Below are 26,817 nucleotides of genomic sequence, written 5' to 3'. Positions count from 1 at the left end.
TTATAAGGGGAATACATCTACCCTTAAAATCAATTCAATACTTTAAAAAACTAACTTTGTTGAATCCAATGAGTACTGGGACGAGGAAGAGGGCTGAAGAGGCATGCCGTTGCAGTAGTCAGGCAACTAAGTCTAAGAGCCCACACCTGAAGTAAACTGGGAGGCATAAAAGGCCCCCTCAGGTGCAGGTAATTGGAAAGAGCTGGAACTAAGACTAGAGTACAAGTTGTGAAACAAAGTGTCCACTCTATGGACCATTCCGTCCCCTGCACACCTTAATGCTGAATAATCTGCCAAACAGTTAGTTTATTCTTAGATCAAATTCAAAACTAAAGTCAAAAATAAATTTGAGACAATGTCTCATAATTCGAATTCCATTGGAGTCTTCCAATTTTCTTTATTCAGTGTTCTTTTACACATTCATATAACAGCCAGTACTACTCCACGCGTTTCGGGGATATATTCCCTTTTTCAGGAGCGAAATTCTGCAGACAAACACACAGGCCCAATTTCTTATATATACATTTCTCACATATATACAGTGTATACAATATTATACAAATCCACCTGATCAAGTTGCCATAAAGTTCACAGACTAAATTGCGTGTTATGTATATCCACCTAGTTACCATGCCATACATTTTATTCTGCGATTCACCGTTGGTATCCCTAGTATATGTGGTCAACTAGGACAGCCTTAAAATAAGTCAAAACCAGCCATTAGTCCCCCCAGTTAAATTCTAGATGCATCATAGATCCAACATTTAGTGATAACCCCAATCAGTGACGTCACTTAATATGTATTTACAATATTTATATATTTAGGTATGATTGTATTTATGTAGGTCAGACTAATGCCAGCCACAAGAGAAAATTCTGAGAAAACAATGCAAACAACTGTTGCCAAAGCCAAAAATGAGTAATATCAAGGCGAGTTAATGAGAAACAACATTGCCAAAGCCAAGAGAGGGCAATTAAGAATCCCAGTGTTTGTAAATCCTATGTGTTGAAGAAGCTATAAGAGGAACTGGCCTAAACCCACATTGCTAAAGCCAAAGAATGGAAAGAGTAAGAGAAACTCATTACCAGCAGTTGTGTAATACAGAAGTGGGGAAACAAGAGTGGCAGGGAAGCTGCCCTTCTGACAGAAGATATTCAGAAGCAAAGGAGCATACCATGCATTGCGTGTGGCAATCACAAGTGTGTAAAAAACAGCACCAATGTGTCTCTTGCCTTCCCAAAAGAAGTAGCCAAACTTGATGATGTGGAAAAGCAAAAGACATTGCTAAATTGTTTGAAGCAAACTTTTACCACATAAGTACTTATAATTAGTTAGTAGCAGTTTTGCTAGTCCTGTCAGGAGAGTACTCCATGACAAGAGAACTTGTATTATAGGCCTGGCGGGTGCGTGGACCAGGCAGAAGCTATTGAAGTACTGTGGGGTGGTTAAAAGTATTGACGACGAAGTGGCAGAACTGCTATTGTATTGCAGAGTCATCCTGGCAAAGACATTTTTTTTAATCATAAAGAAATGTGGAAATATTCTTGTTTTATGAGAAGAAGTTGCATTGAGCTCTTTATCACAAGTGAAAAGATGAAAACTTGTTGAACATTGTGAAATGTTGGTGGAGTTCAAGTTGGACCAAAACGAACTTTGTTGCTAGACAGGCTTTCTTTATCCTTTTGTAACTGCTGATTGAGAGCCTGGCTGAATCTGGGTTAAAGGAACTCACCCCAAGTTATAAGGAGAAACAGTTACCAGGATGTGAAGATAACTGTTATTACCGGGTTAAAAGGAGAACCGGTTATCAGGTTGTGAAAAAAAAACTGTTATTTCTGTTATATTGGAATTTCCATAAGTTGCTTTGTTAAGTTATGTGTGTTGAATAAGTGTGAGGGACATAAACCTTTTGTTACAGTGTTTCCTTTAGTTTATTTTGAGGGTAGGGATTGTGAGACGTGTATCCAACTTTTTGAATTAATAAAATGGCATCTTTTGAAAAACCTTCACAAAGTTGACCACCTCACATTTATGACCCCTCACAGTATGCAAATAATCTAGATAAGCAACAATGACAACCTAAATGCACAGAGCCTTCTCTCTCTATGCTACATCACAGACTTCCTAACTCGCCCTACAATATTCAAAGGCTAGTGTTCTAATAGGGTTAAGGACAGTGCCTTGCACATACTTGGTTGAATTCTTCTTAGTTCACTCATACCCGTGGTTAATTACTTCCCAACTACTCTTTTTACCTCGCTTTTCCACCTAGCACCACTCTCAAATCTTCTATTCCACCCATATTTCACTGCTCCTACTTCTCATTTCCACCCTTCGATGTTAACTCTACTCCCACTCCATTTCACTACATCTCCTTTGCTACTACTCTATTCCTCCCACAACTACTCTCCTCCCACCCTACCACTCTCCTCCTCCTCAACTACTTTCTGTGTCCCACTACTACTCAGACACCCTCCCTTTTCCCTGTACCATACAACTCACATTCACTTATTTTAGTACCCTTCTCTACTTACTCATTTCACAAACGCACATACTCAAACTGAAGAACCACTATGACTCCTAAGCCAATACCGCACCTTCTCCATGAATCTCATCCACGGGGGACCACTCCCTCCATCCTCTTGCTTTGTCTCTTGTTCATCCACCATCTCCACCTCTGACTTCACTCCAGAAAACACTTGCTGCCCCCTTTTTAAATCTCCCTCCCTTTACTTTAATTGGGTAACTCTCCCTTCCCAATCCGGCCATGTCTTTCCCTCCTGGGGAGTAAATGTGTGATGGAAAGCCATCAGGAGGGGGTAAAGTCCTGCTCATTTGCTCTCCACGGGTTTACAGTGTACCAAAGATGGAGACATAGATTGTCTAATGCTCCTGCTCAGGTGGCGGTTCCCAGTCTGACAGAGAACCATGGTAAGTCTCTCTGGGGAGGGTGAGGGGGCTCCCCTTTTGTTCTCTGGTGGTTCTGGGGTGTCTTGCGTCTATGAGCGGGCTTGCCTGCTTCCTCTGTGAGATCTTCCGACTGACACATAGGGCCACTGTCTCTCTGTATCCCGTGGGGCCAGCGCATCCAGGGTACGTCGGCTGCTCTTCAGGTCTAAAAGGCAGCTCCCACTTGTTCTCCCATGAACTGTGCTCTGCGGAATATTCTGTCTCCTTTTGTTGACGATTCAGTGTTGGACGCAGGCATTCTGAAAAGGACAGAAAGATACTGTCGAGTAGCTAACAATTGAGGCAAGGCTGGAGATAGGGGTCTAAATACTAACATGCTGGCAGAAGGGGTGGAACATGAATTAAGACCCCCTGTGTTGCCACTTTACACCTCAGGGGTAAGACTGGCTTTGTATGGCTCCCTGGTAGGCCTAGCACCCCGGATGGGAGAGGTTCCCTTCCCATCCCCTCTTGACAAGGCCAGCTTACTGGCATTATCAGAATACATATTAATTATGTATACTCTACTGGTAGAATTCAAGGTCCGATCACGTTGTTAATTAAACATTTTCAGCATAACCCATAAGTAATTTAAATCAAATGCTAGATTAGAAGAGCTGTATTTGCAGACAAAAACGGAATTACCTCTGTTCAAAACCTGTATTTACAAAAGACTGCTATTGTCCTTTGAAAGACAGACCATCACTAAGTATTGCTATTTCAGTGTTGGCCCTCCTCATACACCATTCAGACACTGAAAAGTACATGTATATAGCTCGCAAGTTACTCTGGATGGAATTCATTACCTAAATTTGTCATCTTAAGCTAAGTTACCTCAGCCATCTACCTCGGCGAGGTGGGGCATAGGGGAGTCAGCATTTTTCACACTAAGACAACTTTGTCGTGAGCTTCTTACTATGTCTATGTCAGCAAACCCCCCCACCCGCCCTCTTCCTTGCTGCACTTGCACTTTCTGAATACTCACATGCATGGTAGGTTCGTCCTCTTTTCCTTTACCCCCCCCCCCCACTGCTTCTAAGTATTGTGTTTTTAATGTATTTTTATGTATTTCCCACTCCTGCTTCCTCTCTTGCCCTCTGGGCGCTTTGAAACAGTATTTCTTATTCTATAAGTGTCTAACAAGCAAACAATCAAATGAATACATAAACATATATACTTACTCCAAAAACATAAATAACCTTCAATTTGGTGAAAAAGAATCCCTTTACATTATTAAATAAATGCATGATTTTTCAAAATAAATGTATTTGATTTGTACAGTTAACCAAGTTGCAGAAATATAGGTTGTCCATGACATAACCACCATAATATCAAGAAAGTGCCCTCTAGAGGCCCAGGGGCTCGGAGGACAAAATATTCCTATATGCGGACGACCTCCTGGTGTACTTGGGGGACCCGGAGAGGTCAAGTCTGAGAATCGTTGAGTTGATACAAGAATTACAATGGGACCGTGGACTGAACATAAATTGGGAAAAAATCAGTGCTCATGCCAGTCAGGGGTGGGACAGCGGCTATACTGAGAGAGTGCCCCCTCCTGGTTAACGTAGATGGCTTCCAGTATCTGCAAATACAGGTTCATTGAGAAATGGGGAAATTCCTAGAGAGGAACCTCGATCCAGTATTCAATAGGCTATGTGAGGATGCCAGGCATTGGTCCACACTACATGTGACATTACTAGGGAGGATCAAATGTGCTGAAGATGTTAGCACTCTCCTGATTATTGTATGTACTACAAAATACCCCGGTGCGGCTTCCGAACAGGCAGTTCGACGTAATCCAACTACCTGATCAGGGGGGTGGTATGGGGAAACAAGAGCCCCTGTATAGCCCTGCACACATTGATCAGGTCAGTGTGGGACGGAGGGGTTGGACTGCCAGACATCAGAAAGTACTTTTGGACATCCCACTTAATAGGGGAGAATGAATGGCTGTTTGGAGGGAGGAATCTCTCAAGTATGAGACTAGAACTGGACTCAATGTGAGGCGGAGACCCGCTGCAGATACTGTATGGGAGCTCCGGGTTGCGGGGCCTTCCCCTGGCGGGCAGAGGCTAGTACACATACAGAAAGAAACCACAAGAGCAATGGTTTTGAGGGGAAAATGACTAGATCGCAGCCAATGTGGGACAACTCAGGTTTGGGGTAAATCTAGAAAACTGGGTAACCAGCCACGTTGGATCAGGGTGGGGATTACTAAAGTCAGGGATGTGATCGAGTACAATGTCTAATGACTTTCCCAGTAACGCAGGACAAATTTGGTCTGGGCCATGGGGAAGCATATTTGTACATACGCTTGGCGCACACAATGGCAGCGCAGTTCAGAGGTGACCTCGAGCTTCCGGAACAAAGCCCATGAGAAAACAATCTGTTCACTGATGCACTGCAAAAGAAAGGGATATCAACATTATACCAAGCCATTAATAATTTGTTGCCCCCCCCCCACTGACAGAGCTAAAAGACACATGGGAAGAGACCTAGGCACCCTAAAAAGCGAGGAATGTGTAGAGGCAATGGTGGCGGCCAGGGATGTCAGTATATCTTCGCGGATGAGTCTGATCCAATATACAATCTTGCACAGGATATATTACTCAAGGGACCGGCTCTACAGGATGGGCAGAGCCTAGACGGACAGTGGGTACCTTTTATCAGCTGATTTGGGAATGCTAGTTGATCTCGGATCTGTGGGACAGACTCCTTGGCAAAATGACTAGGAATATAGGCAGAACAGTCCCCAAGGACCCCAAAAGGTTACTATTACACACTAGCAGAGATTATGAGGGGAAAGTAAACTGATGGCAATTGGGGCAATGGTGGTTAAAAGAGACTTAGCGGTCAAGTGGGGGTCCAGAGATATGCTGACGATAAACTGGGAAGTGGGTATGGAAAATAGTCGCACCATGGAAAAAATAACATATCGGACTAGAGGGATGCCAGGGAAATACTTGAATATATGGGGGAACTTGGAAGAAAATATGGGGTAAGGGATGTGCCGGAACCGCTGAATAGGGACTGTTTTGGATTGACAGGAGTGTCATTATGATGTGGGGGAGGGTTGGAGGTGGCATTGGGGTTGCGGGTGGGAGGGGATTCCACATTTTGCAATTTATCAATGTTTGGTGCATTTGTTTTAATATGAAAATGTCAATAAACAGAGCTTATGAGAATTTTAAAAAAGTGTCCTCTAGTAAAAAGGAGACAGCACAATTACACAAGCAACATATTTCAAAGTAAGGTTACTGTACTTGGAGCACATTGACAGTTGAAAAAGTATTTTACAAAATGAGTAGTCAACAGTCATTAAAGGTCACTGATGAAAAGGAAACAGTTTTCTTACTGTTGTAACATTCTTTCCTCGATTTTCAGAGAGGAATGGACATGCTAGCACTTTTAAATCCTTCATTATAACCATCATCTTCTGTGAACTGCTGTCCGATGTTAGACATAATGTGCACTGGAATGAAGCCAACAGAGCTGGAGCATCAGCTTTCGTCAAATTTGCAACAAAGATGATTTCTGGATCCATGACAAAAGCTTTTAGAGTCAGGTTAGCTCTGCTAGAATCATCTGCAAATACAAAGAGGTATCATTTTAAGACAAAAGATTACGGCCAGAGAATATCTATATATTCCTTTCAGAAGGGAGTGGGTACACTGCTCGGGAGAACAAATGTAGAAGACCCAATTAACGTAGCCAGAAGGTGGTGAAGGAAGAGGGTTGTACAGTGGGTGCTGACAGAAGTTGGGGTTATACAAGTTGTGTTATTAATGTTATTCTCTTTGGTCAAAAGGGATAACAGTTTAGATGAACCTCCTTTGAGTGGTTTGAAGGCTCTCTAGCAATTCAAAAGAGGGATGATCAGCAGTATATTAAGGGAAAAACCCAATACCAAAAGAATGACAAAGTTCTAAAAAAATACACTACATTTCGAAACATCAAGTTACTGCCCTGTTTTTGAAGAACAAACTAGATGCATAATGTTATGAATGTCTACTTTTTCCACCTGACCAGAATCTTTCCATAAGCTAGAATTTTCCAAAGTGGGGAGTTTGGGGTTCACATTAGCATTCCACGTTGACCTGTGCCGGACTGCTAAAACACATTCCATTAACATAACACAGGTCTCAAAACAATGACTGGCCCTCCAAAATAGAGGCATGGGGTCACGTGGGGTATGGTACTGCATGGAAATATGTTCACAGCATTAATCATCTTTATCATGTTTGTGTCTTTGTTCGGTGGGCCCTGTTTCAAGGTATTCAAAAGCACCATGTGCAAAACCCCTGACAACTAAAACAAACACTTTCCAAATTTAGGATTGGATGACTTGCAAATTCCTGTGCCCAAATGGAAGAAAAACAAAATCTTAATCTTTGATCAGGCCCCCATCACTTGCCCCTCATTCCCTTGGCCGCCCTCCTTGGGGCCAACATGCTCCAGTCGGTCAGGAATGTTTGAGTCATTTTTTACTCTGAGCTTACCTTCAATCCCAAAATAAATATGGGTGCCAAAAATGAGCAATTTCAACCCTACAGGTATGTGGAAAATTCTGCCATTCTTCGAATTTCATCACAAAGTTCTCTTGGCATTCTTCCTTTGCAGATTGGATTCTTTTAATATTCTTTATGTGGGTGCCACCAAATACAATGCAAGACTCCTGCAAAGATGATTCTGAAGAGAGCAGCTCAGAGTAGCCTGTGTAAGAGGAGAAGAGACTGCATTGATGGTCTAAAAAGGCTCCACTGTATCCCATTGGAGCTGAGAAAAACCTTCAAACTCCAGTTCACAACCCATTAAGTCAAAAATAATCCTACGCAAACTAAGATTCATGTACACTAACCTAGACTCAAGCAAAATCAGACAGAGGGTTTATATTCAGTGTACCAGGCCCTGAAGAATGGACACTACTTGTGCACTTGAGGCTTCAAAGAGACAGATGCCACGTCAGAAAAAAACAAGACCTTTCTGTTCCGGAAGGCGTTCCATGATAAAGTGAGACCTGTGCCTTTAAATAAGAAGTCTTATTGTCCCTAACAATTGTCTGTAGTGAACTTTGATTTTCAAATGCCCCCGGCACTCTGTTCATCATTTAAGGAGATCTCTTGCCGCTTGCCGCCCGTCCCACAGCCTATGTACCTGTTCCCATGCTCAACCACTGCTGACAACCTCGGAACACCTGTCTTTCCCCATCTGTCCCCACACAGCCCCTGCCCCAGGCTCCTATCTACTATTATTCGGCTGGGGGATAACATGTAATCCTTGCCACTTCTCCTGGCACCCAGGAGGACCTTAAAAGTAAGCAGGGTTAGGATGGGTTAGTTAATGGGATGGAGAGGTATATCACAAGATAACGTTTGCTGTGCTTTGATAGCTTTAGTTTGGAAAAAGAAGCCCCTGTGCGTTGCGGTTGCTTCTAGAGAGAATGGGTCTGGTGTTCTTTAGGTGTGCTGGTCTGTATGGCATTGTTTTGTGTGCCTGTGGCGTAGTGCAGGAGATCTAGTGTGTTGAGTTGAGTGAGATTCTAGCAAGGGTGTGTAGTTTGCTTTGTGATTTCAGGTTTGTGCTGTGGTGGGGTTATGTGTGTTGTATTTGGTTGTAGAGCAGTAGGTTTGCAGGTTTGTAGGAAAGTAGGACGATTTAGTAAGGTTAGTGGTGAGGGAGGTTTCAGCATTCTCATAGTTTGCATTGTTTTGATTAGGCTGCATTCCTTTTACAGCAGTTGGCGATATTCTATGTTCCATTCATTGGGCGAGCCTAGTTTGTTTGGTTCAATTTGGTTTTACAATCGTTTGTGGTGTCTCACTGTGTCGAGGTCGGGTGTTTCTCTTCATTAGTGTTTCTTGTTTGAGTGGGTGAGTTAAAGAGCAAGCTTTTTAGTAGGTTTCTGAAATGTAGGTATTATTTTGTTCTTAGCTACTTAGGGAGTGAGTCCCAAAGATTTGCTGAGATAAAAGAGATAGCTCAGTGCTGGTGTGATATGTTCTCTCGTTGAATTTGAGGAGCAGTCTTGCTGCTGCATTCTGTATTCACTGCAGTTTTTTAGTTAGGTAATTCGGCATTCCAAGGTAGATGCTGTTGGCCTATTCTTATAGTCAATTCTTAACAAGATGAGGGAGATGACAGCAAGTGTTCTGTGTGGGAAAGTGAGGAATGTTAGTATCCATTGGATTGTGTATAGGTGGATGAAGAATTTCTTTACAATTGCATTGACTAGTGCTTCCAGTTTTGGGTCGTTGTCCATTAATATTCTGAATTTCTAACTTTTTTACTTTTGGAGGCTCCGGTCGTTTTCCCATTTTGCTAGGCCATGGAATGTGATGTTGGTTCAATGGGCTGTTGGGCATTATTATAAGTCTTCTGTCCAGGTTGAGTTTAAGGCAGTTGATGTTCATCAATTTATTTGTGTGAGGCACTTGATGAGGGTTTGCTCTAGTCCTCGGGCAGTGTTGATTTTATAGATGATCTGTGTGTTGTCCGCGTAGTTGTAGTAGGTTTGTCCTTGTCTTTTGATGAGGTTGATGAGTAGGAGGTGGCCCATAGCAAAGCTGGGACCGATCCGATTTCTTGGAGTCTTTTGAAGAGGGTCTTGTGGTGGACTTTGTCAAAAGCTGCTGAGAGGAATAGTAACATTAGAGCTGAAGTGGTATTGGAGTGGGCAATACATTTAGATCATCACAGATGGATAGTAGTGCTGTTTCCGTTTCTCTCATGGGTCTGAAACCAACTTGTGTTTGGTCCAGTATCTGCCTGCTTTCTACATGTTCCAGGATTTATTCAGAAATGTGGGTTTCTAGGATATTTCCCCGGGTAAGGGATGTTTGAGGTAGGCCGGTTGTTGGCAAGTTCTTGTGTATTTCCCAAAGGGTCGTTGAGGAGTGGTTTAATGTATGCCGCTTTGAAGCTTTGCTGTACAACTACTGTTTCCAGAGAATGGTTCATGAGGCTCCGGAAGAATTCTGCATGCGTATTCGGGGTAAGGATGTTCTTGTAGATGTCTATTGGGCAAGGGTTTGCTAGCGATTCTGCTGTGATGCTTTGATTCACTAGATTAGTAAACATTTCTTTAGATATCGCCGAGAAGTACTTTTGTCTTGTGGTTGGTTCTGGAGTGGGGCCGTTTGTGATCTTGGGCATTCTCTTGATGACTTGGTTGGATGTTTAGGATTTCGATTTGAAGTTGTTTGCAAGGTCATCACACAGCTTCTGGAAGGGGGTGGGTGTGTTATTGCAGGGTCTCTGGTTTCTTAAATCGTTAATGATGTTGAACACCTCTCAGTGACATTGGACAGACACTTAGTTTTGGTTAAGGCAGGAAAAATACCTCCAAGAGTAGGGACAGTAAGACTTTTTTCAACCCCTTTTTATGTGAATAAATGTTTATGGCAACAAACTTAAGTCCTCTGTGTCCGTGTCTCATTCCTGGCTCAGAGACAACATCAAGGTCATCAGGACGAAGGACGTTTCGTATCCCGATTCGATTCCCCAGTTACATTTGACCTTGTCACAATGCAGTGAAACTGGACTATACACTTTTACTGATAAACGTCACTTCGGGCCTTCATAGATACTTCATGCTACACTTGTGCGGCTTTGAGCTAGTTATGTTGCCTTTCCACAAGTGAGATATTATACTGCAGGCGCAGTTCCTTTTGTCCATGGAGCCAGTGGTTGGAGAATTAGCATACAATTTGGATTGCCTGATGAAGACGTGGATTAAATCATTCCAACACGTCGAAACCGGTCGGAAACTGAAATTTGTTGGAGATGTGATCAAGCAAATTGCAATTATCAAGATCCATTTCAATATTTGACATCTTTCTCAATTTGTTTAAACATTATGAAATGTTCCATATATCGGCATTTTAATGTTTTTTAGAAAAACATTTTTGTGAATGCACTTTTGTATGTGTATGCGTGTATGAGGATGTATGTTTAATTAGTACCCGGCGAGGGCGCAATCAGAATGAAAGAGCCATTCTGATTGGCCCTCACCGAGTCAATACCAGGCCGGGAATCCCTCCGTGGGGATTCCACGGCCTTTGTCCCCGGTGTGGGGTGTGGCAGGCCCTCAGCCAATGAGGAGGCTTGAAGCGGGGCCATCCCCGCTTCGAGCCTCACCGCGGCTGAGAGGCTGCCTTCGCCCCGGCCGGGGACTCGGGTACTTTTTTTTTTCTTCCCCCATCCTACTCCCTCCCAACCCCACTTACCTTCTTTTTGATCCTTTTTCGGGAGCGGACGCGCTGGGAACACTTGTGTTCTCAGCGTGTCCGCTCCTGATGGCCGCCATGGAAAGGGAAAACGGACTCCGTTTTCCCTTTCCATGGCGGAGGACATTTTCTTTGTCATCTTTTTAATTTTTTTCTCCCAAAATGCTGCAGCGTTTCGGGACAAAAAAAAGCTTTTAGTGCCCCGTCACACAGTTTTTGCGGGACGGGGTACTAATAGCTATATGCCCCTCGTGGCAGGGGCATTACTGACTCTGGTAATGCCCCGGGGCCTTCGTTAAGGCCCTTGCTTTGCTCTGGGCCTATAACTATGGCCCCGGGGCATTACCTGAGTCGGTAATGCCCCCGCCGCTCGGGGCATATTGCTTAATGAATGATTGAACTTTTCAGTGCAGAAATGAGTTTGATTATCTGCACTGTTTTAAATGTTATTCTACCGGCAATCTAAATGTGAATTATAGTGGTGATTTGTACATGATTCATTGTCATTTTTCCAAATTTTGTATCAAGTGAAATTAATAATTTTTTGATGCACAATACTTCAATAGAGTCCTCTGGATAATTTTTCAGTATACATTGTTATGGTAATACCCTGTTCCAGAGCGTAGGGTTTTCCTGAGTCTTCAGCATAGTAGTCATTCCTGACAGGGTGCAGGTGTGTAGGCAAAGACCCGCACGGGGAGGACAACCCATGGCAGGGTCGACAAAGAACCACAGGGAAATTAACCCGATTTGGAGGCAAGGTGTGCAAGCTCAAATGGCGAGGATTAATTCTCAGCAGACTAGCGATACAAGGAGCGCTTCAGAGGTTTAAACAAGTTAAGCCTGGGACTCCTCAATGCCCCTGGTGGGGAGGTTTGTGCTTATGGGTAGTTATGGGTGGTAGATTCATTGATTATTGGTTCTTTTAATGCACAACACTACAGATAAAACTTAAATCTGGACGCATGATGAAGGGACACGACTGGACTAAACATACTTCACATTCATCCTCCTACCCTTTCCATCCTTCATGGTAGTTGATGCTCCAGCAAGTCATTTTCAGGGTACACAGTGTTTTGAAGGTGAGTAATGTAGCTGATTGTACATAGCACAGTTGTTCCCTCTATTCCTCAGAAGCCAGCAGTACTACATCTTCAGCTGTAGAATGATGCCAATAGCAGAACCACCTAAGTCTTTTTCAGGCCAATCTTCTTCAAGATGCTAATGGATGAGTCCCAATGATTGACACAGGAATGATGCAGAAAGCCATATCTTAATAGCACTCTTAGAAGCAGGATGGACAAGCAGCTATCTACTTGATTCAATTCACCATTCAAATATTTGGCAGCCACTCAAGGAAGGTCACCACATGCAAACTTTCCCAGGTAAACACAAAGGATGTACATTCAGAATTGAACTATGGCCATCCAATTCAAACACTGACCTGATCTTGTCATAGCTTACCCTGAGCTAATTGCCTTAAATCTCAGGAAGGCCATGCCGATATATGGTGTTATACGTTTAAATGCACACAGAGCAAACAAAGCCTTTTTTGTGGAGTCTCACTAAACTTTCAAAACAAGATTGCCATTTTAAGGGCAACTGGAAGAAAGGTGTCTGTGCTTCCTGAAGGGTAATATGGCCACAACAGTGTGCCGCTGTGTGAACATACCCAGAAAGAGCTGCCGGGTAGTGATCAGCCCAACTAGCTGAACAAGGGGTTATGCTCCAGGAAAAGACTACAGGGAACCTTTGGAGCATCTTGACTAGTAAGTCATAGGCACAACACACATAGTTGCACCTCAGTGAGCTGTTGGATGAAGACTCACTGGGGAAAAAGAGGCCAGTCAGAATAAGCAAAAACATAAGGGGACTTGCATAAACTCACATATTAATTGGTATTTTCAACCGAAAAAGCATTGTAGATCATGCTCATTTACATAATGAATCTCATTCTGGGGAACATTCGTAGTGAAGAGGATAAGGATACAGACCCCGAAAATGCCTGGCCTTCCTAGTTGGTATTTTTTCATGTTGTCCTAAGACCATTGACACTTGGGCTATTTTAGAAGATATACAATCTACAGGAGGCAGCATTCAATAGAAAATCCTATTTGCAAAATATCTATCTACACATCTCATTGGATAACCTTTAACAGCAAATTTAAGATGACAAATGGATACAAAATATGACACGCATGCTATTGACAAATAATGTAAATAACAAAATGATTGAACCTTTTTCTGGCTTTGAGGCGAGAGAAGAGGCCTGCTTCAGCTGCAATTGTGATGACTTTTCCGTTGAGGCTGATGAACTCTCAGGAAGGGCATTGAAAAAAAACTCTGCCACTGTTAACAAAAACTCCATACTGGCACAGACATACAGCTTGTTAAGAATCGCCACAATTTCCCTGGCCTCTTTATCTTGTTTGTAGGTTATGTCAATCATAACATTTTTATCGGTGTCCTCTTTCTTGTCAATCATTCTGGAATATAACATATATATATATTAGACATTATTTAAATTATTACACAATGATGAGAAATAGGTCATGTTGTTGATGTTTATATAAAACCAGTAGATCATCAAGTTCTGTATTTGAGAGCGACGTTTGGTTATCACCAAACGTCGCTCTCAAATACAGAACTCTTTATTGTCAGTGAGCAAATTCACAGAGATAAACGCCATTAGAAAATGCCGCCCTTTAGCAGGTCTAGCACTACAGATATGCAACACCCTTCATCAAGATGACAGGTGTACAAAGTCCAAGCATGGACAAATCAGGGAATAAACAACAGCTCCAACCAAGTCTGAATCGCACTCTTGCATTAATGTGGCCATGCGTAAATGTATAGAAACAATTTGTGAATAACAACAGAGTGCACTTGCAAAATTGAAGGTTGCTGCCTAGGAAGTGTTTAATCATAACCACTGGTGCTGCTTTAGGCAACCCTGCAGACAATCATTTTTTAGCCATCAGTGCCATTACAAAAGGTCAAAGACTACATGCAAATCAGGCTTCAGCCCAAAACGATCAGTCCAGCCAAAATAGTTAAGCCACATGTACCAGGTAACAAGCAATCCAACATGATTCAGCTTATTTGGCTTTCATTCATGAGTTATAGATTTGGACTCTGTGCTCGAAAAAACATTTTTGGCTACACTGTCCCACTTGTGGTGACATTTGCAAAAATGAAGGTTGATAACTAGGTTTTTAACTAACTAGAACAATTACAGTGTTCTAGTAAACCCTCTACACCAGTGTTATTCAGCCTGCCCCATAATTGCAGAAAGATAAAGACCACATACAAATCACGCAGTCACACAGAAAATGACAAGATATGTACAATAGCATATTCTAAAAATGTTTAAACAAAGCAGATGCTTGACAAAAATTGGTAGCTGCTTTCTCAAAAAAAAAATAAGACCCAACAAAACTTAAATGCAACATAAAAGTTACAAAATGCATGTTGAGTCATGGAACAGTTAGAGTAACACTTTGGCATGTGCTATACAAAAGAGTGGCAGGTATTACCATTCTAAGATGGCCAGCCCTATTCTGCAAGTCATTTTCCCACCTGTGTTTGCCAGAGTAGAATGTAAAGCAACAAAGAAAGGGACTGTGCTGCAATTGATATGCAGTCAATCCTATTGTGGCAAAGTACTTTGGCCAAGAATACAAATGATGGAAGGAGCCCCTCCAAAACACCCACGCTTCTCTATACAAACAAACCACCCGTGCAGCAGCACCTGGAACATTTCAAGTGCTGAATGGAATTACCAATAAACGATCTTAGGCCTGAATAACCAGACAGAGTCAAAGAATGTGGAAAAATGCTACTTTATTATCAGCTCAATAAAGTAGGGAAACCTCGTGAATAAACAGATTGCAGCTCACACACTGTTGAATACTTTCTGGTTACACAAAAGCTTTTATACCTCGATGTATATCAGCTATGGCGTCATCCTACATGGCAAACAGTAAACACGTATTGAAAGGAGGGATTGGTTAGTGGAACATGTATACCTATAGCTTATATAGGTGTTGGTAACATCATTAGCTGCTCCATATCTGGTAGGCATGCCTTAAACTACCTCTTAACTACGTATAATAGAGATACTAGCAGAATAACAGCAGCAGATGGGCTTCTACAACAATGTATAGTCCATTGCTACATAGGCCCTCATGATTGGTTGGCATTCTCTCCCAGCATTGGACATTCTGCTTGTTAGCAGCACGTAAGCAAAATGAAACCCAGGTGCGGGGGAACAACGTCAGACACAACTGCCCAATTGGCCAATTAGCCTACAACCCCTTATCAGATCAGTTAGGCCCTAAGCCAAGGCTTCTTCTTTGAAGTTGACCTTGCTGACTGTTCTCTTCCTCTGAACTTTAAAGGGAGTGAAAGTACATTGCTATCTTCGTCTGGAGCTTAATGAATAGACCTAGTTTTCTGGTCTTGCATCACGTGTGAGGAGACCACAATGTTGTCCATCCTGACCTTTTATTTAGTGCTATTTAATTTAATTACACTGGGTGCTATTATTCTTCTTGGCCTCTGGAGACTTGGTTGCTCCGTCTTGCATATGATTCTGCATCTTTGATTGTTCAATACTTGGCACTTGCAAATGTTCACTCCTTTGCTTATTCTAAGAGAAATATGTTGTGTGTATGTAGCTTACCCTCTACGACTACTTTCACACTTTGCAATTGCATCTTGCTTTGGCATCCTTGATCCCAAGCCAAGCAAATACCCTTTGTTCTTTGCACTAAGCTCTTTAATACTAGCCCCTGTCAGCTCTGCGGCCATGGTCTCTCTCATTCAGGTTTCTTGCTTACTATTTATACACAGTGGACGTCCATTTTCTCATCATGCCTACTTTACCCGTAATAATAATAATAATAATATTAATAATAATAATAATAATAATAATAATAAACAAACCTTTATTCGGTGTGAAAAGACCTTCAAGTTATACAGCAAAAAAACACAATACAGTTTTCTTAGTAAAATGTATAAATGTACAAATGTACAATTAGCTAAATATGTAATAAAAAAATTGAACATCTTCAAATAAAAGCCTTTAATGATAAGACATCAACGATAATTAAAACCAGAGTACAAGCCGAATGAATAGACACACAGAGTAAGGTCTCACTTGATATGGGCCAGAGATCGTAGAACAACACTGCTAGTCAGTTAGGTAGGTACTGACGGTGAGAGTAAACTCGCAGCCCCAGTGCAGATCATACGGCTGTATGCGCTGAGCTAGTGCTCATAGGGCCTTTAAAATTTTGAATCTATGCAGCCACACTCTGAGTGTATCTGGCAATTACAGAAAGAATGTGTGGTTGCAGAGATTGTCTCAGGAGCTTGACAGCATTGCCTGTGTAGCAAATCCTCAATTCATTTAGTACTGGCTTCAAATAACAGCGTTTCATGTTAATTGTACAAGGGCATACCAGTAAGTAATGAGTTAGCATTTCTTCTACTGATTTTACACTTTGGACACAGTGAAGAAGCGATTTCATGCCACCCACTAGTGAAGGAAGCAATCTACATAGTTCCAAGTTTCATGCGGATATATAGTGATCATTCAGAAGGGGGCGAAATGTGATAAAGATAGGTATATTGATCACTTGGCGACCACCGGGATAAGTAATCTGGGCCCAACTTTAACATAGCAGCTTTGCCCACTAACTCTCTAATTCTTGTTTTTATCGCCTCCCTCAAGTTCGATGACCGTACCGAGGCGGGATCTGGAGTAGTTTCTCATGTCATTTATTCCCACGCCGCTCAGTGTATGTTTCAGGTGTGTAACCCATTTAACACTTTGCGCCCCATTAAGGGATAACAGATGGTTTGCTGCTTCATGGTAAATTGTCAGTTAATCTGTGTTACACAGGCGCTCCCAATATAATGCTGCTTTGAACTCAATTAAATCACATAACAGAACAACATTGAGTTCAAGCTGTAGCAACAATGAGGGTGTACTACTTGGGAGGAGAACCGATTTTTTTAATGAATGTGTGCTCTATTGTTAAGGAGAATTATCTGTAAAGGCTAATTTCCCAAACCTAGTGAGTCCCCCAGCAGCTTTGCTGGATTTTTGGGGTTTATTTTTTTCTCCTGCTAAGAGTGAGACTCTTTTTCTCCCACTCTTAGGCATGATTTGAGAATGTCCTTTGACTTTGTAATGTGTTTTATGGACTATGGGGTCTTTTACTCCATGGGGCTTCATGTGTTTTTGGTAAGTGTGTTACACAGCACCCTAAGTGCAGTAACACAGGGGTGTCATAGTGACCCCCAAACATAGACTCCATACCCTGGGACTGACTACTGTCTCCCAGGGCATGTAAAGTGTCCATGACTTTATTAGTCTTAAATTGTGAACAGAACCAATACAAACCATCATATTGTGGAAGTACTGGTAGGGGTAATTCGATTGCCCCTGGGTCTGTTTTCCAAGGGGGCACTGTCCAGTCCCCCCTTGTCGAGTTTCTAGCTGGTGGCAGTGGATACCACGCGAAATATTCCCCCGGAATATTTCCTATGGGATTTTCCCATTCATTTTAAACGCACCACTTTTTGGTGCAATGTTAAAGTTACCGCCGGGTTATTTATTTAATATTTATTCCCCCGGTTGGGTCTTTTTGCCAGGACTTGGTTTTAAAATGGCGTTTGTGTTCGCCTCTGAAACCCTAACCCAAGTCGAGCCCTTTGTTCCAAAAGTGGTGCCAATCTGTCTGGGTCTACAGGATGTGTGGGAGGGGGGAATAGGCACCCTGGACTGAGTTGCCTTGGCAACTCAAGTCGCACTCTTGTGTGATTGGCCCAGTGGTGAGCCGCCCGGAACACCACTTAGCATGTTTGATTGACAGCTAGGCTGATGAATGGGGGTTTTCTGCATAAAAGCAGGGCTTTGGGGACTGGAACTTCAGAAGTCGCCACAGGACCTAAAGAATCCGAAGAGGGGAGAAGCTGAGCCATCTACAACGACACCACCGGTGGAGCCCTGCTGTACGAAACTCACCACTTTCCCGACGACAGAGAAGATCTTCTTCCAGGAGAGTCTTCTGCCCTTTGAGCTGGTGGGACCAACCAGTTCGCCTTTTTCATCTTCCTGGATCGTCTCGTGGTCGAATTGCCCGTGCCAAGCATCCCGGCGGCCGGATAGCCACGCTTCACCACTACCGCGAATAAAAGGGTAGTACCTTTTAACCGGGAAACTCTGCGGCTGGTTTCTTCCCTGGCAGTGCAAAGACCTCTAGCTTTCCTCCACGTCGAGATCTTCTCTTCCCCTGGACGAAGCCCCGACTTGCACCCGCTGCCCGGAACAACTGCCCCCGCTGGAGCTTTCTCACCATTTCAGGTACTGTGTCCCGCCTGGTGTCCCTTGCAACAGACTGTCCAAGGTGTCCCGTAAATCCTTGACACTCTATCCTGGGGTGACCTCGGACCTGTCAACATTACCTTTCTAACTTGATCCAACCTCTTTTTGACTTTCCTGCAAAGACTTTGAGTGCATTTCCACTTTGTGATCTTGGGCACATTCCGCCTTGCTCTCTCCAAGAGTGGGCCTGGCCTATGAACTTTTGCTCTACAGTAGAACCTGCCTTTCTTGACTTGCTGTGGGTTCTTAAAAGAGTTGGTACTGTGTGATTTTCCTATTCTGCCTTTTCGCTCCCATTTTAAACAAATTATTGGAGTGCCATCTAGGGTTACGCGCTCACCTCTGTTTTGCTAAATAAGTGGTGTCTTAACCTAGACTTGTCAAATAATTATTTACGGAGGTGTACATATTTCTAGTGACTGTGTTTGAACTTGCTTGACATATTAGTGCCAGTGTATTTTTACAAGTGTGTTTTTAAATAAATAATTATATACTTTTATACCAAAGCTCTGGTCAGTGTTTGCTTGAGCTACTGTATTTTTAGCCCTATTGTGTATACTCTATATACTGCCTAACTCTTTTTGAGAGAAGTCTGACTGCTCAGCCACAGCTACCAGGTAAATCTGGGTGGTGCAGAATGATACCAATTGGGTTTACTGCTAAAACCTGTAGTCTTAAACTTTTTGCAGTGGTCCCTAAGGGAACTGCACAGGTTTCTGCCTAACATCTATGCTAGCCAGTTTCCTGGTATTGGTATATCCCCAAAGCTCAGATACATAGATGGCTGCAAGTACAGCCTGTTTCTTGTACAGTTCCGAGGCTGGGGATATTGCACAGCTGCCATGCCTTCTGTGGGATGATAGAATTGTCCCACTGTATTTTCTCCAGGGTAATCCCTGATTTGTACATTTGTTGCGACCATACCCCAGAATCTTAAAATCTAACACCCAAGTAGTCAAAATATTTAATCTGCTCCAGTCTAACATTGTTTACTTGGATCAGCAGGAGGCAGTAGTTGGCAAACTGTGGTTTGAACACCATGACTTTTGTTTTATTTTGCATTCAATTCAAGATGCAAGTCTTTGCATTTCTACAGAAAAATATTCAATGAGTTTTTCAAGTCCATCGGTGTGGTGCAGCGATCACTAAGTTCACTACCTTTACCGGTGCTGACATCAGAAAATGTGCACTGCATGTTAACAATCCGTCTTCCCATCCTGTTCTGGTGGCAACTTGTCCATATACTAAGAGCAGAGGTCTCTACCAGCATGCTGTAATCCTGGTATTTCCCATGTATCTGCACAGCTCAGTCTCTTTTGTTCAACAATCCTTTTCTGGTCTCCAGTCATACCACTGAGTGAGTATATGTGAATTCTGCTTTTCCAGTTTGGGTCTTTTTCCATTTTCTGTGTTTTTATGTATTCATCTTCATATGGGAATGTCTTTCTCGACCTCCATCGTAAGGTTGCCCATCTTCCTTCAAATTGTCCTCTTGTCGTGCATGCTGCTAGATGGCTGAGGCACTTCGCAACATGTACAGCCATTTCTCTTGCAATGAATGTTCTGGCTGTGCTCATAGCATAAGGGATGAGAGAACACACGTAGCAGCTCTCATCGGACGCTCTTCTCCCCACCTCCGTCATGTGCTGTTACCACATATTATTCTTTAAATGGGTTGAATTATCAAGGTAATATATTTATATCCTCATTACCTTCTTCAGCATCTCTCTTAATGTGGATAATTTGATGGGAAATATCAGGGAAAATATCACTTGTGCTTTATTTAGGGATAAAAATAGATGTCTCTTAGATCAATATTTGACGAAATGCCATAATAACAAGGAAGAAAAGACACATCATTGTACAGAATGACGTTATAAGAAATATGTAAAAACGTATCTATCTTCTTTCTGGCAATGTGTCTCTTATGAATTGGAAAATTCACTTTTTCTTTAATTCAACGTGTCATTTTTGTCACTTTCATAAACCACACTTTTTATAACCGAAATTGTAAAATGATCGCAATGATGATACTGAAAATAATAAAACAGTTTTTAGGATTTTCCCAAAGATTTGACAATATCAACGTGTCGTCTCACTAAAGCTGGGTAAGAGCTAACAATGTATACAAAAACAGCATGCAGAAATGTACGCAACATGATAGGCAACAAAGTGTCGTGTGAGCTTTTTGTATTTTATGTCCAACGCATTCTCTGTTTAGCCTAGCTGGAATTGTTCAGTTAGTACTTTGCAATGTTCATTCGTTTTCCCTTCAAACTTGGGAATAGTCAATAGTCAAAAGTTCAATTTATCTTTACTTCATCTGGTCTTTGTTTTGGCACTTGGTAGTCTATCTCGTCTGGGTTTGTGGAACTTCTTCTCTTGCTTCACTGTTAACGGGTGCAGGAAGGGTCAGGGTCTCTCCTTTATACAGCTTTATGTCATACAGATGCAGCCAGGCTCCTCTTCCTTTGATCTTTACTGCAGTGGTAGTGACCCTCTCTACTAGATACGGTCCTACAAAATGGGGCTTATTCCCAGTGTAAACAAAGCTTCTGATAAGCACTTGGTCCCCTGGGTACAAAGTAGGTTGTTTCATCAAATCTGAGGGATCAACTGTTTGGCTGTCTTCGTAAATCTTCTTCGACCCTTCCCTCAGATTTTTGATCTGTTGAGAAATAAAAGAAACACTAGCTGTCATATTTGTTAAATAATCATGCAGCTGTCATGATGCCTACCCCGGGCATCCTGATCGTGTCCATCAGCCCCGGGAGCATGCATTCAGATACTCATTAAAACCCCAACAGCCCCGGCTGGGGGCTGTTTGGATTCAGTCCTGGCGCCTTAGGAGCCAGGCTCATCATAGAAAACAGTCCTGGCGCCATAGGCGCCAGGCTCATAGACTTTACTTACCTTATGCAGACCATGCTGCAAATGAGTCCAAGCCAACGTGAGGCCTGGATGGGACTATTTTATTACCGGGACTATTTTTCACTCGGGTGTGGTTCTGGGGAACTTCTTACCTGGGACTACTTTGCAGGCTATTTAAACCACGCCCGAACAGCAGCCCATGCTTCGCGTTATTCTGCATCCAGCAGCGTGTCGCTCACCGTGTCTGCAAGTCAGCATCCAGTCTTCTGCCACGCCCGCCTCGAATCCGGAGCTCCTAGACAAAAGGAAAATAAAGGAGAAGAGGTTAGATCACGGACATTATTTGATTCCTTACCTGATTTCGGACCCAGCACATCTCCGAGCCTGGAAAGGACATTATTTCAGCACGCGTCGCTTCAGCATCTTACGACTCGGCGCTGCCTCCATCATTTTCTTTGTCGAAATCCAGCACCTGCGGGGAAAACAAAAGGAATAACAAGGTGAGCCGAGAAAACCGACAACGACAATCTCTTTGCCACCATAGGCTTACCTGCTTCACCACCGGAGGTATTATTCTTTAATTCGCCACATCTTCCTATGTTGCACCTATAAAGGGAGAGAAAACAGAAAGTTATACTCATGCAACTTTTACCGGACAGTGTTTGGTAATACAGACTCTTACCTGAACGCCATCAGCTGCCTCCAGGCAATATTCTTTTGGACCCAGCTGCAACCTAACGAGGGAATGGAACAAGAGTGAACATTGGACATATTGAACTCTTTGAACTTTATAGACACTGGAGTTAATATTCCTCCAGAACTCCTCCAGTACCTTCAACCCAGTGAAGTAACTGGTATCTACGCGCCCCTGCATGCCATGCAGGATGGAGAGCTCATCATTTAAAAACATAAGGTGAGATTACCAAAAGGGGATATCGGAGGTCATTAGTGGGGAGAACGAGAACTGTTGGGGGGCCATCAGTAAAGTCCACGGGTGGCTAAATCCCTTTCTCCACTTGCAGGAGAATACTTCTACGAGTCCAGCAGACAAGGTTAGGCGGGCCAGTCCAGACTGTCATCTCTTCACTACGCATCACATTGGTGGAGACCGCAGCTGTCCGGGTCCGATCGACGCCCCTGTGGGAACCAGGTGAGCGTAACAGAACGCGAAGCCTATCTACAAATCCCCACCCGGACGTAATGGGGACCTCAGAAACCGACCAACTAGCCCAATTGTTAGGAGAACTTAGGGCAGAAGTGCACTCCGCGCACCAAGAAACTAATGCCCTCAGGAGAGAACTGATTGTGTCATAGGAGCGCACTGATGATCTTGCCAGACAACTGCGGCTAAACCAAGCCAGGCAAGCACCACTACCTGGACTTGGGGGGAATTCAACCCCCGTTTCATCGAGCAGCCCTGTGCAAGTGGTTCTACCAGGGAGCATTCCGTTAGCTCCACCAAACGCTTTGCTGGGGACCCGAAAAGGTTTGCCGTGTTCATGAACCAATGCCGCTTGCACTTTTTATGCAGACCAGGAGCTTTTCCAAACGACCATGCCAAAGTAGCCTTTGTACTGTCATACCTTAGTGGCAGCGCAGCGGATTGGTCAATTCCATTAGTCAACCAGGATGACCCTCTTCTTTGGGATTTTCAGGGTTTTCAATTAGGCATGGAAAGATTATTCGCCAGACATTCACAGGGACAGGCCCTGGATAACGAACCTCTATCCCTACGACAAGGAAACCAGGACCTGCTAACTTATATCGCAACCTTCAATAGGTTGGTGGTGGAAACCGGATGGCTAGAGGTAAAGCGAATTTTATTATTTCATCGTGGACTTCGGGGTGAACTCAAAGATGTTTTGGCCCAAGTTGTGAACCCACCTCAGGATTGCGCAGAATATATAGACTTAGTGGTCCAGCTAGACCACTGACCTCAGAATAGAAAAGCTGATGGAGCTAAATTCGAGAATCGGGTATTGGTTAAACCCAATGTTACTCCCAAAGGAACAGATGCATCAGAACGAATGCAGATCGGGGGGGTTAAGGGACCCTTAACTCAAAAAGAAAGAGAAAGGAGACAACAGATGCAGTTGTGTCTGTACTGTGGGGCCTCAGGACATTTTCTACGGATTTGCCCTATAAAACCATCCAAGAAAATAGTTGGAGTTGCTGATAGAAATCAAACAGAGCCTGATTCGGGAAACGACCACGCCCGACAAGCGTCGAGGTCCGCTTGCCGAGCTTAAAGAAGGACACTCAGACCTCGCACCTAATCATACCAATGGTCCTTATTGATCCAAGGCAGCCATCACGTGTGCACGCAGTTAGGGCATACATTGATAGCGGGGCCGTAGGAAACTATGTGGACCATGAAATGGCTTCTACAATGAATCTACCTCTCTGCAAAAAGACCACTTTGGATGTTATCACCACAGTCGATGGAACTGAAATTGCCTCTGGGCCTGTAACTCATTCCACCACAGAGATGACACTGTTGGGTCAAGATGGGCATCGAGAGACTATTGTGTTTGACTTAATTAAAGCCCCGCAGTTCCAAATAATACTGGGGATACCTTGGTTGGAAACACATAATCCTTGTATTGATTGGCGAGAGAAGAGAGTAACCTTCCCGGAGTGTGCACACACCTGTTACCCGGAAAAAACCTTGAACAAAAGCCTGGCCACAGTTGCTAATCCAGTCATGCAGTTACCTAAGGAATATCAAGAATTCCAGGATGTTTTCCAAAAAGAACAGGCAAACACCTTACCACCTCATAGATCATATGATTGTCAAATCGACCTCATACCCGGTGCACAACCTCCATGCAGTAGAATCTACGCCCTTACGGAACCCGGAAACCGTCACCTACGACAATACTTGGACCAATACCTTGCTAATGGCTTCATTCGTCTATCTAAGTCCCCTGCATCTTCAGCTTTATTCTTCGTGCCCAAAAAGGAAGGTGACCTCAGAACGTGCATAGACTACCGTGCATTAAACCAGATCACGGTGAAGAACCGATATCCATTGCCTCTGATCCCCGAACTACTAGACCAAGTAAAGGATGCTTGCATCTACACTAAATTAGATCTCCGAGGGGCATATCATCTGGTACTTGTAAAGAAGGGCGACGAATGGAAGACCGCTTTTCGCACCAAGTACGTATTATTGGAATATCAGGTGATGCCCTTCGGGTTGTGCAATTCACCAGCAGCCTTCCAGTATTTTATGAACGATATCCTTCGTGAACTCATTGACGTCTGTGTTGTCGTAGACATAGACGATATTCTAGTGTACTCCTCCTCAGAATCAGACCATGTTAAGCACGTTCGTGCAGTCCTTGAGAAACTATGCCAGTACAAGTTATATGCAAAATTGGAAAAATGTGTTTTTCATGCTACAGAAGTTGAATTCCTTGGATTTATCCTGACTCCAAAAGGACTCCGAATGGACTCTCGAAAGGTGGACGCAATTTTCAAGTGGCCATCACCCAGTTCAGTTTAAGGGGTGCAAAGCATGCTTGGGTTTGCTAGTTTCTACTGCAGATTTATTCCTGACTTCTCATATGTTGTACACCCCATCACAGCACTTTTGCGAAAAAACAAACGCTTCTTGTGGACCGAAGAGGCTGAAAAAGCCTTCCAAGAACTGAAATTGAAATTCACGTCGGCACCTGTCTTAAAGCATCCAGGCCCCGAGCTCCCATACATAGTTGAAACCGATGCATCCAGTTTAGCCATGGGGGCTGTCCTGTCCCAGAAGGATCCAGAAACCGGTCAACTTCATCTAGTAGCATTTTGGTCCAGAAAATTCTCGGCCCCCGATTTAAACTATGCGGTTACCGATAAAGAGTTGTTAGCCATCAAATCCGCCTTCAAGACTTGGCGGCATTATCTTCTCGGTGCCAGGCATACCATTACTGTAATCACCGATCACAGGAACTTGCAGTATTTAAAAACAGCCAAGGCCCAATCATCGCATCAACTTCAATGGGCCTTATTCCTTGCCGAATTCAATTTCGTGATCACTTATCGACCAGGTTGTAAGAATGGTAAGGCAGACGCTTTGTCCTGAATCGGCATGGGAGAAGCATATTCGAACCCGGAACCGGTGTCTATAATTCCTGAACAAAGAATTCTTGGGATAACTACTCTACAGACCTTAGAAGATATTCATTTAAAGATCCAACAACTTTTCGATTCAGCAGCACTGCTGGACTGGGTTAAAAAGGGCCAAGATTATTCAGTTGTCAATGACCTACCTTACTATCAAGGGCGTCTATTTCTACCACACAAGGAACTACAAGAACAAGTCATCTCCAATTACCATGAAGCTCTGATGGAAGGGCACCCAGGTATAGCAAAACTGAAGCTAAAATTAAAAGACAATTTTGCTGGCCCACCTGGTGAAAAGATGTAAACTCATTTGTACTGTCTTGTGGCATCTGCGCCCAGAACAAAAGTCAAAAGAAGAAACCAGCTGGTCTTTTACAAACTTTAGATATTCCACCCGCACCATGGCACACTTTGTCTTTAGACTTTATTACAGATCTACCGCCATGTAATGGATTCAACACCATTCTAGTTATTGTGGATCTTTTTTCCAAGATGGCCCACTTCATTCCTTTAAACGGATTACCTTCTGCTTCAATCTTGGCCAAGGAATTTCTCGAAAATATTGTTCGAATACATGGATTTCCTTCTGTATTGATCTCTGACCGAGGTAGTCAGTTCATTTCGCAATTTTGGCAGAAGTGTTGTCAATTGGCACAAATCAACGTAAGGTTATCAACCAGTCACCATCCCCAAACCGATGGTCAGACGGAGAGAACCAACCAGACTATTGAACAATACCTACGTTGTATGCTACACCAAACCGAAAGTAATTGGAAGGACATTTTATGGATTTCTGAATACGCATACAACAACTCTGTACATTCAGGAACCGGACAAAGCCCCTTTTATACCATATATGGACATCATCCTCGAACCTCAGAACTCGATTTGCCCCAGCATTTAGAAATGCCGGCAGTAACTCATCTGCATTCTACTATTACACAAGCCTTTAAAGAGGCAACAAAACATTTGAAACAAGCAAAAGAGAAATACAAGAAAAATGCTGATCAACATAGAAGTGAGACCCCACCATATCGAATCGGAGACCAAGTTTGGCTGGCTACAAGACATATACCTCTGAAAGGAACTCGGACATTTAATCCTAGATATTTGGGACCTTACACCATTAAGGCCATTATCAACCCGGTGGCCATCAAATTAGAACTACCCTCTAATATGCGGATTCATCCTGTCTTTCATGTTTCACTTCTAAAACCAGTTCAACCCGGGAAAAGATTAACCAAACCACCTGACCC

General features: G+C 43.1%; 1 protein-coding gene across 4 annotated transcripts in view; it reads right to left on the bottom strand.

Moving 5' to 3' along the window:
* The window catches only part of VPS13C (vacuolar protein sorting 13 homolog C), a 5,236,720-nt gene that overhangs the window by 2,089,789 nt on the left and 3,120,114 nt on the right, over positions 1–26,817 (bottom strand). For all 4 annotated transcript variants that reach the window (XM_069624493.1, XM_069624490.1, XM_069624491.1 and 1 more), the window contains 2 exons: positions 13,414–13,661; positions 6,306–6,535 (listed from right to left, as the gene is read on the bottom strand). In XM_069624493.1, coding sequence (XP_069480594.1) covers positions 6,306–6,535; positions 13,414–13,661 — 478 coding nt within the window. The remainder of the gene's footprint in view (positions 1–6,305; positions 6,536–13,413; positions 13,662–26,817) is intronic.

Source organism: Ambystoma mexicanum, chromosome 11, assembly GCF_040938575.1.
Source record: "Ambystoma mexicanum isolate Mex_15411 chromosome 11, UKY_AmexF1_1, whole genome shotgun sequence".
In the NCBI taxonomy this organism is placed as follows: Eukaryota; Metazoa; Chordata; class Amphibia; order Caudata; family Ambystomatidae; genus Ambystoma; species Ambystoma mexicanum.
Note: the sequence above shows the minus strand (reverse complement) of the source record. Positions and strands in the feature narration are given on the sequence as shown.